Source organism: Metopolophium dirhodum, chromosome 1 (assembly GCF_019925205.1).
Source record: "Metopolophium dirhodum isolate CAU chromosome 1, ASM1992520v1, whole genome shotgun sequence".
Classification (NCBI taxonomy): Eukaryota; Metazoa; Arthropoda; class Insecta; order Hemiptera; family Aphididae; genus Metopolophium; species Metopolophium dirhodum.
Window position 1 is genome coordinate 97416691 of NC_083560.1, and position 11771 is coordinate 97428461.

At 26.6% G+C, this 11771-nt stretch overlaps 1 protein-coding gene across 1 annotated transcript; it reads right to left on the bottom strand.

The window, feature by feature from the left end:
* Positions 1 to 7588: 7588 nt before the first annotated feature.
* LOC132947620 (general transcription factor II-I repeat domain-containing protein 2A-like) lies at positions 7589 to 9088 on the bottom strand. The gene is made up of 3 exons (XM_061017908.1): positions 8863 to 9088; positions 8162 to 8787; positions 7589 to 8062 (listed from the first exon to the last, which is right to left on the bottom strand). The coding sequence occupies exons 1-3, from the start codon at positions 9086 to 9088 to the stop codon at positions 7589 to 7591; spliced, it is 1326 nt and encodes a 441-aa protein (XP_060873891.1).
* Between the last annotated feature and the right edge of the window lie 2683 nt (positions 9089 to 11771).

An 11771-nucleotide genomic window follows, 5' to 3' on the forward strand; every position in this document is an offset into this window, starting at 1 on the left:
AAAATTATTCTATTAAAAAATTGAATGTAAAAAAAAAATAATAAAGAATGGATGGATTAAATAAAATTGAATCTTTAGTTAAAGAAAATGATGTATTAAATACAAAAATATATCCTGCTAAAACTTGTGATAAATGTAATTTAATAATTGGTTCCAAAAATTGGGATGCTCATTTAAAATCTTATAATCATCAAAAAAATGATATAGATCAAACACTTTTACCTTTTAGATTTAATAAAACATACAAGGGTATACCAATTAATCAATATAGACTAAAAAATTTTAATTATTTGAAATTAATGCAAAATAATATAAAAAGAAGTATAAAAAAAAAATAAATGTTATGTGAAATTTTGTGCTTTTGAATACTATGAAAATTCTGAAAATGTTAAATATAATCTAAATAAAATTCCAATTGATGGAAATATTTTCATTATTAGTCAAGGAGATGTTGATTTTGGAAATGGAAAGCCTTATGTTTCTAAACTATTACATTCACCAATTTGGTTAGAACTTTGTAAAATAGCTAATGAGCAAATTATTACAACAAGTGATTATACTCACCATTTTCTAGATGATATTAAGTTTATTCAAGATTTAGGAAATATTAAAATATGTGAATTTAGTATGGGATCTTAATATTATTTAAATATTATTTTTAATAAAAATTATTTTTATTAAAAAAATTAATGTAAAAAAAAATAATAATCTTTATAATAAATGGAACATATAAATAAAATTGAACCTTTTGTTAAAGGAAATGTTAACAATAATAAAATGGATAACAAAACTTGTGATAAATGTAACTTAACAGTTAGTTACAAAAATTGGTCTAGACATTTGAAATGTATTCGTCATCAAAACAATGATCCAGATCAAACAATTATGCCTCGATTTAGACGAACATACAGAGGTACAACAACAACAAAATGTAAGAACAAGACAAGAGAGAATACAAAGATCTGCAGATAAAACTTGTGATATTTGTAATTTAACAGTTAAATACAACAGTTGGTCTAAACAGTTTCAATCTATTCGTCATCAAAATAATGGTATAAAACCAAGAATATCAAGAGAGATAATACCCAAACCACATAGAGTTTTCAATTTTAGTGAAAAAATTTTTGAAAAAAACAACACGATTCGACCTATTTTAAAAAATTAAGAAACAGCATTTCAAAGTAGATTAAAAACTTATATTATTAAAAATAATATGGGTATTAAAGATTTACAAACATTTTTAAATTGTTTAGATAATCCAGTAATAGGACGACTTAAACAAGAATTAAAAAAAACAAATATAAAAGTAAATATTTGGTTGTATGCTATATATAAGAGATGTACTAATGAAGAAAATATGAAATATGAGGAAAAAAATTTTAAAACACAAAATAAAATTTTAACAAAAAATTCTAACTCAATTGATTTTTATACAAATACAAAAATTAAAATTGTAAAAGAAGAAGAAAATTTTATAATGAAAAATTCACAATGGATACTTCATCAAATTTTAAGTTTGGGAATAAATATAAATAAATATGTTACTTTTAAGGGTTCTTCATATATTCCATTACCCAAAGACTTCAAGATAAACATGCTGTTATAAATGTTAAAAATACAGAAGATGATAAATGTTTTCTTTGGGCAATACTCTCTGCTTTACACCCTGTTGAAAAAGATGGACAAAGACTAACTAAATATAAAAAATGGGAACATGAATATGATGAAGTAATTACAAAATCTAAAATACAATTTCCAGTAAGTACCAAAGATGTTTCAAAATTTGTTAAATTAATTGACAATTTATCTGTTAATATTTACTGTTTAGAACAAAAAAGTGAAGATAAGCATATAATTGTACCATTAAAAAATAACTCCAAACGAAAAAACAAATCATATAGATTTGTTGTATTTAAGTGAGGATAAAGAGAATAAAGAGAATAAAGGTCATTATTGTTGGATTAAAGATTTATGGAAACTAGTAGGAAGACGAATGACAAAAGATGGTCATAAAAGATTTTTATGTAAAATGTGTTTAAGTAGTTTCGATGAAGAAAAAAAATTAAATGAACGTAAACATTATTGTTCTAAAAATAAAGCTGCTAAAATAGATTTACCAAAACCTTATAATAAAACTTTAGAATTTAAAAAATATAATAATTCATTAAGAGTCCCTTTTACAATTTTTGCTGACTTAGAAACTACTAGAGTTAGATTGATGTATACAGATACAGACTCACTAATATTAGAAATAAAAACTGACGATTTCTACCAGGATATGAAAACTATGTTAGACCATTTTGACACGTCAGATTACCCACAAGAGAATATTTATGGTTTACCTTTAAGAAACAAAAAAGTCTTAGGTAAATTTAAAGATGAGTTAAATGGAGAAATTATGTCTGAATTTATAGGTTTAAGATCCAAATTATATTCACATAGAATCTTAGATACTGAAAAATAAATTAAAAAAGCTAAAGGAGTTAAAAAAAATTTGTGGAAAATAAAATATGTTTTAATGATTTTGAAATTTGTTTACTAACAAAAAAATCAAAATATGTTAAACAACATTTATTTAGAACCAAGAAACATGATATTTTTACTGTAAAACAAAACAAAAAAGCTTGAAGTGTTTATGATGATAAAAGATTTATTTTAGAAAATGGTATTGACACATTAGCTTGGGGACATTATAAAACAAAAATAGACAGAAATGAATTTGTAAACCATTTCAATACATTAATTAGAAATCAAAACCAAAAAGATTAGAACAAGATTTTTTGTTTAGTCTTGATTATGTTAAGATTCCGATAATCCTTGGTTTAAAGGTAAAGATGTAGCTACCATATTAGGCTATAAAAACAAGATGAAAAAAATATCACTTGAAGATTTAGGATTATCTAACCCCCACGATTCGCGGGGGTATAAAACGACTCTCTGTTATCGTGTGTATTTTGACTTGATTTCATATACTAGGAATGTGTCTTTATAACATAAGTATTTTGTGCAAAATATTTTAATTAATTAATTTCATAATTTTTGCGAAAAATATTTTAATTATTAATGACATAAGTTTTGAGAAAAAATATTTTGGAGGGATTTTGCAAAAAATATTTTAATTATTATTGCATTTAGATTTTTAGAAAAATATTTCAATTATTATTGCAATTAGATTTTCTGATCTTTTTGCACATTGTTTTCTTTGTGATCTTTTATTGATATATTATGAGCCGCGCCAGGATTGGTATATATATACTACTATAGTATATTAAATTTAAAAAATATTTGGTTCTTATACTTTTTGGCCTATCTTAAATATTTAAGGCTAAAATTACAAAAATCAGAAAATCCACCCTTCATTGAACTTTAACCCTCTTGAGGCACACCTTAGGGTTGAACAATTACTACGAAACTTTACAAAATACATTTTTTTGTAGTTTTGAACAATTTTTGATGGTAGCCCAATCAAAAATTGAAAAAAAATTGTCTTCATCTATAACATAGGGACCACCCTAAGGTACATACAAGAAGAAAAAAATGTTTAACTAAAAAGTTAGTAGATATATTTATATGCTAGTTGGCAGATATAAAGTTTATTTGATATTTTAAGAATATAATTTAGTATGATATGTGAATTGTAAATTTAAATTTAAGTTATTTCTTGTCACTAGGTATTATGGACATATTATGGTACCATCATGGTTGCATGACTAAATATTAATTTGGTGAATTAGGTCTAAAATAATTCTTGTGTTTTTTGTTTTAATACGTTGAATGTATTGATTTTACAATGACGAGTGTTTTTTTTTTAATTTTTGTGTCTGTCATCACCTTTTAGGACAGTAAAAGTGCTTGGATTTTCTTCAACAGTAACTTTTCTGATAGGAAAGTGACTCTAGTTGGTACTTTGGGGGGTCAAAAGTAAAAATTTCCCAGTAGTTTTCAAAAGCGACGTGAAAAAAAAAAGAAAAATTAAGGAAAAACCGGAATTGTTTCAAAGGCAGATGAAAAAAATTAAAAATCCTTAGTCACAGTTTTTATTTATAAGCATTTAAAGTTCAAATTTTGACAAAATACGGAAAAATCACGAAAATTAGCAAATTAATTTGAGTTGAGAATTCATAAAAATTTTTATTTTTAAATCTAAGATTTGAAAATGTAATATAAGTGATCACTCATAAGTTAGTCTACCTTTATCAAAAATAAAATGTCTACAAGAAACTTAAATTAAATTTTTATGAGCGTCTGAAATTCACGATAACATTTTGAAAATAATTTGACTCTTTTTGGGCTGTTTACGGACATTAACAGTTTTCAACTTTTTTAGTTTTTATTTTCTATAAATATCAATAAAATTTTATTTGTTGGGTAGAAAAGCGTGAAATTTTAATGCAAGGCTCCTGATATATCGTCACAATAGCAGTTGAAAAATATTAACAAAACATAAGCACAATTTTTTTTTTATAAGCATTTAAAGTTCGAATTTTGATTGTATAACTCTGTATTGAACCATGTATTTCTGTTTGTATCTAACCAAAATATAACAATTTTTTTGTAAACCGATCTAATAGGCAAAACCTTAAACTCTTTATAATTTTGATTCGTTGAGCCTCATTCGTTTCGTAATTCTAGAAAACCGTGGATTTAGTGCACATTTTGGTGTCCTAAGTCTGGACATCTCATGTTCAACTTTTGATGAAGGTTTTGGTGGCTTTGCAGGAAAGTGGTCTATACGCAAACCTTGTGCCGAAGTTGCTCGACTACATCCAACGTACAGCATATTGCATTTCAAGTATTTTTTGGGTATATGGAATGCTACGGATTGATACGTGGCGCCTTGGCTTTTATGTACCGTCAATGCCAAAGCTCCATATAGGCGTTGGAATATAGTTAATAAAAATGATTTACTTAGACAAGGTAAATTAACTCCTCATCTTATATGTCTGTTCACTGACAAGATACGTTCCAAAGTAAGTGGATGTCACTCTGCTGTACAGTATGTTACAAGTGGGTCACTGTAATGGATGGTGTTAAATTTGAATTCAATGATATAATATCATTGTATAAGAAAAACGATTCTTCTTTTGAGATATAACGAAAATAACAGTAATTATATCAATAATAATAATAATTCAGCACACACAAAACAATGCTCGATATGCTCGAAGAATAACCACACTGAATATGAATGTTACTTTAAAAACAAAACTAATATAATATGTCAATTATGCAATAAATTTGGACATTCCTCGATCACTTGTCGTTCAAGTTCAACTAACAACAAGCCAAAAAAATTAAATACAAGGTTAAATTCTTCTGATAATTGCTCATCTTTAAATACAGAAATACGGAAACAAAATATAAATAAAATTAACTGTACATCCGATGCTATTTATATTGAAGCTCAATTTAATAATATTACCTTACCAATAACAATTGACACGGGGGCAAACATATGTTGTATTAGACAAGAACTACTACCCAGTAATTATACAATAACTCCGAGTACACTACAGCTATCAGGACCAGATAATGAACTACTATGCGTGGTAGGTATAACCAAAATTAAAATCAAAATTGACAATAACTATTTCAATATTGACGCTCACGTAGTAAAAAAATTAAGCAGCGCAATCTTACTTGGAAATGACTTTTTGATCAAAAATAATGCCCTGATCAATTTCAAAGACAGTCACATTATTTTAAATAATAATATAAATATCCAATTAAAAATCAACAATAATATAAACGCGCTCAATAGTATAGATAATACCAACAATATTATAGAATTAACAGGTAGCATATTTAATTGCCCAGATAACTTCGCTATAGCACACTGTATATCTGCAGATCTCAAAATGAATAAGGGGATAACAAATTTATTATCCAAAGTATACGGTGATACTAAACCACAACTTGCATTACAAGAAATAAATGTGGGGGACACAATACCTATAATCAATAACTATAAAACTATATTTCACTTAATAACAAAAAATGTACACTATCACAAGCCCAAATATAAGGATCTAAAATCTTCAATTCACAATCTAAAACTTGAAGCTACAAAACTAAATATTTCAAAAATTGCAATACCCTGCACCTTAGTTTCACGAATAGACAAATTAAATTGGTCTATAATAAGACAATTAATATACTCCGAATTTCAAAATACTAACATTAAAATACAAATATACTATAAAGATGAACAAAAAATAACACACAATTGGAAATCAAAAGAATACATTAACATAATAAATAACATTCATACATTTTTTAATGACAATAATAAAAATAAAACTCATGGTACAACCTAAAAATCAAGCCAATAATATATGTCCTATATTCAAACCAGGAGAAAACGTCCTCGACGATGGGAATCGTGGATTGTATACCGTTAAAACAAAAATGTCCAATAAAATTCCCAACAATATAATCAAATTCACATACAATAAATACAGACACTCGATTTATTGATACACAATATACAACTTAAAGATACGATACACGATGGTAAAAACACAACGATTAAAATAAACAAAATACAAATAACTTCGATCGAAAATCATACAAAAAGAAATAAATAATTAAGAAAATACCCTAACAAACCAATTGATATACAAACAAAAAAAAATAAATAATAAAAGGTCAAACAAACCAACACTCTTAAAAATACAAAAAACATTAATCTTTAATTCACAAATCACACAACACTTGTAAAATAAATCAATTAACAATAAAAATACTACCCTGACAAGTATCCAAACTATATATTATGAAAACAAAAAAAATATTAATACCAAATCTTATGGGATACTCAATCATACTATCAACCTCCTACAGGACTAATAATAAAAACCCCAAATAAATGTTTTGTTTTACTAACATAACTTTAAAAAAAAAAAAAATCATGAATTATTAAGACTACCTATATAACTATTATATAACTATTGTACAAGAATTACAGAATAATGTTAACAAATACAAATAACATACCTTAAGTTACTTACATAAGCACTAAAACCTAATTTAAGTCAGCATAAGCTTGAAAACAAATGTAAAAAAAAAGTTAAAAAAAAAAAATCTAAAATGATTAACCTAATTTAAGTTAGTATAAGATATAAAAAAAAATGTTAAAGCAAGTCAAGTACAAAGAATGTGTAAAATTTTTTCTAACTTATTTGAGTCAGCATAAGCTTGAAAACAAATGTAAAAAAAAAAATGTAAAATGATTAACTTAATTTTAAGCTAGTACTAATAAGAAAATAAATGTTAAGCATAAGAAATCCCCAAAAAAAAAATATATATAAAAAAAAATTAACTTTGTTTAACTTTTAAGTTATCATAAAAACAAAAAAAAAAAAATGTCTATGAACTAAATCAGGGGTCGGCAACCTTTTTAACCACGAGGGCCATATTTTTTTTTCAATTGATCATCAAGGGCCACATTAAAAAAAAAAATACATATTATGATATAATACTTATAATTGTATTGCTATTATATTTGATTATTTTACATAGAAATATGAGAGTAAAAAAACGAAAATGTTACTGGAAAAAATTGTATAAAAAATTTTAAAATTGTAAATTAATGCGATTTCTGTGCCTGCAGTTTATTAGTTAAATTTTCGATATCAGCTTGCAGACTTGTTGTTGAGACTCGTAATACAGCTCGTAAATTTTCATCACTAAGACGTGAAGAATGCTTACTTTTTCTATATTTCACAATGGAAAATGTCTGCTCACATATATATGTGCTTGCAAACGCCGCTATAAATTTTTGTGCGAATTGTCTGATTCCAGGGAAGGTAGATAATGGAAGACAACTATAAAATTGAGGCAAACTAGTTGCTTCCCGAAAATAATTTTTTAGAACCTCGTCATTTTGAAGTTCAATGACTTCCATTTGTAAATTATTCTTGACATTATTTATGTCCACTTGAAAAGGATTCTGGAATAATTTAATTTCTTTATCGTATTTATAAAAATCTTCAAATCTTGTTGAAAATTCGTTTTGCAATTGTTCAATGATATTGAGAAATTTAGGTTTAATTAAATCCCACTGCAATGGTATTACAAAAGATTCAATCGCAGATTTACAACACGAAAAATGATATAATATTTGTTGATCGAAATTATTGTACAATAGTTTTAATTTTACTTGAAACGATTTAATATCAGTGTACATATCTGAGAGTAATTTTCCTTTGCCTTGTAATTTTATATTCAATTCATTCAAAAATGTTGTTATATCTGTTAAAAATGCTAATTCGAGAATCCATGATTCATCTGATAGTTCAGAAACGATTTTATTTTTTTCATTCATAAAAATTTCTATTTCTATTCGTAGATCAAAAAATCGTTTAAGTGCCGCACCTCTACTCAACCATCTGACTTCTGTAAAATATATAACGTCGCCATATTCTGATTCAATTTCATCCAGAAAATTTTGAAATTGACGATGACCCAAACCATTTTTTCGAATAAAATTGATTGAGGAAATAACAACACTCATAACTTCTTGACACGCAAGTACTTTACAACACAATGCTTCTTGGTGAATTATACAGTGAAAATTCATAGGAATTTCATAATCGTTTTGTAACATTTTTTTCTTTATTCTTCCTACCACACCTTTATTTGAACCACTCATGTTTTTCCCACCATCTGTTGTTACACTCACTAATTTTTTCCATTCTAATCCTAAATTGTTTAGTGATTTATCAATACTTTCGAACAGATCGTCTCCTGTGGTAGTCCCTTTTAAACTACAAAGATCGGCAAGTTCTTCGTAAACATTAAAATTATCATCAATCCCTCGAATAAAAATTAAAAGTTGAGCTGTGTCACATACATCTGTACTTTCATCCATCGCGAGGGAAAAAAAATTGAACGATTTAATTTTTTCTTTAAGTTGCTGCATTAAATTATTTCCCAATTCTTCAGTTCTTCTTACGCAAGTTCGAGCAGAAAGGCTAATGTCTTCAAAGTCTTTTTTTTTATCTGGACAGATTTCGTCAACAACAGCAAGCATACATTTTTTAATGAATTCAGCATCAGTGAAGGGACGATTATTCTTCGATATCATTTGTGAAACTACATAACTAGCCCGCACTATTGATTTATTTTGACTAATTTGTTTTTTAAAAATATTTTGTTGACTATTTAACAAAGATTTTAAATGATTAACTTTTATTTTTCTTAAATCACCAATGATATTTTCAAAAGTTGATTTATGTTCACTATCATAATGCCGTTTTATGTTATATTCTTTCATTACTGCTACTGTTTTTTGACAAATTAAACATAATGGCTTACCTTTGTGTTCGACGAAAAAATATAAATCAACCCAAGAATTATTAAAAAAACGATGTTCATCACAAATTTTTCTTTTTTTAGTTGCCATAATGTTTGAATTTACTTTTAAAATGAAACTATTACAAACACAAACAGTCAAACGTACGGTGTAATACTAATCGCTAGTCGCTACAAACGCAAAGTAATTATATGACTGAGTAGTGCAGCCATCATTATCTTCAAGTCCGAATAGATAATAATAATTTTATAGATTAAACTGGCTATATAACTATATAGAATTTTATTGAACAAAAATAAAACACAAAAATTAACCACCATGTGCGGGCCATCAAAAATTGCTTTGCGGGCCGCATGCGGCCCGCGGGTTGCCGACCCCTGAACTAAATAAATTATAAGCAAAGTAAATATGAAAAATGTATAATTAGATTAGTTAAAAGTTAAAACTATGTAGAATATATAGGATAAAAAAACCAAAATATGTAAAAATTCATAACATGTCAACATGACAATATATTGTACACAAATATTAAATTTAAAAAAAAAAACTGTATAGCTATCATTACAACACCAGATAGGGAACTTAAAATATAAAATATATAAGAATAGAAACACATCAATGGAATGCGGGGAGTACGAACTTTCAGCTTCAGTCCTATAAATATTTGTATTGCTCTCACTCTCGCCCACGAGTGGTGTTGTGAGGGCACAACACAAAAAAGTGCAGGGTGGATGTAATGATATGCTCACACACCCTTATAATAAACTAAAATTTTACAGAATAATAAACAACGGCCAGACTGTCGCTTGTAGAAATCGGTCGCATCAAATAAAACCATTGATAACGACAACTAAGATATTGACACGCACTCATAACAATATTACGTAGGATGTGTGTGACTTTATTTTATGCTGACGCCAAAGAATAATCTAGTTCCCAGGCCCACGATAATTTAGTAACAAAGCCACCCACCACTTTCTGGTCAGCATCCTCGCGTCTGTCCCTTAAATCAGTGCATGAGTACCAACCACCGCAGTAACAACCTCTCAAGTACCAAAGAAACCGATTTCAACGAGCGGCATTCAATCGTTCGTTAATTCAATTTGTGTATTTGAAGTAGTACTTTATTTTATCTAAAACCTAAAACTCTCACAATATTGTCTACGAACAACTGCGAATCAGGTAAGGCATATGATATAATATTTTATGTTGATTGCAGTCAATACATTCTATGTGCTTTTTTCCATAAAATTATATTGTACGGTGTATTTGATCTAATTCTCGAATACACGATCTCGAGAGCCCTCCGAACACCTGGAGGAAGGTAATAGCGTAATTTTACTACTCTAACTTGTACTATTTTAAAATAACTATCGACTCTATACCGTCAAATACGATAATTAGTGTATAACACGATGTAGATTATATTATATTATAATAATATTATAATACTATTGACGTGGTATTATACATCGTGGTGTTTAGGTAGTGAAATGTAAATGTTCATCTTCAACTATTCTACTATTCAGTATTCTGTGATACAATAAACATCAAAGTATTACAGAACGCTGCTGGTCTACGAAAATTCAGCAGAAATTCATGTATCTAGAGAGCCTATAAGTAATATTCCTAAAGATAATTTAAGTAATTACAAAAGTTATAAATAGTTGTTTTTAGGTATTTGACCATTTAAATAATTTATTCAATAAGATATTTCCAGATAAATCATAACACTCATATAACTAATATGATATTAGTATAGTTTTAAAACAATAGGTGTATATTATAATATTAACTACATAGGTATAATTATAATAATAGTGTATACCAAGTATTTAAATATTTACAAAAAAAAATATAATTATAATATTAAATTGCATAACATTGTAATGTGAATTATAATAAATATATAATATTTTTATATAATAGTACAAAAAACAACTACCTATATCAGCTGATAATATTGTTAAACAATTTATAATTTTTAAAGAAAAAAAAGTAATTATCCTGCCAATAAATCTTATGGCTAAGCAACTGATTTAATAATAATATGTATATACCTATATATACCTAATAAGTAATAACATTTAAACATTTACAATAAAAAATGTAAAGGCTATAAACAATTTTCAACTGGCATGCGTAATATTAAAAAAAATATAAATACAACAAATAATGGTGGATATAAAAAAATATATACATAGGTACCTAACGTAATTTAAAAAAAAAAAGTATATTTAATTGCTAAACATGATAGTAAAATACAAAAATTTAAAATAAATATTTTACTATGTTCTAATATTTATACTATATTACTATGCCTTCATATTCGATAGTAAATGTTCTGCACAATGGGCAATTATTCATATTTTCTTGGATTAATCGAAGAGTGCAAATATTACAAAACGTGTGCCCACAAGGTCTTAATATGACAGATGTCTCATCATTAAAACAT

Bases quoted from the DNA above. Each gene is read 5' to 3' on its own strand.
- LOC132947620 (XM_061017908.1), bottom strand. From the start codon at position 9,088: ATGATATCGAAGAATAATCGTCCCTTCACTGATGCTGAATTCATTAAA. The intron at 8,788-8,862 runs GTACAGATGTAT...ATGTTTACGAAG, and splicing joins TTCCCTCGCGATGGATGAAA to AACTTGCCGATCTTTGTAGT. The intron at 8,063-8,161 runs GTAAAATTAAAA...ATACCATTGCAG, and splicing joins CTGATATTAAATCGTTTCAA to TGGGATTTAATTAAACCTAA.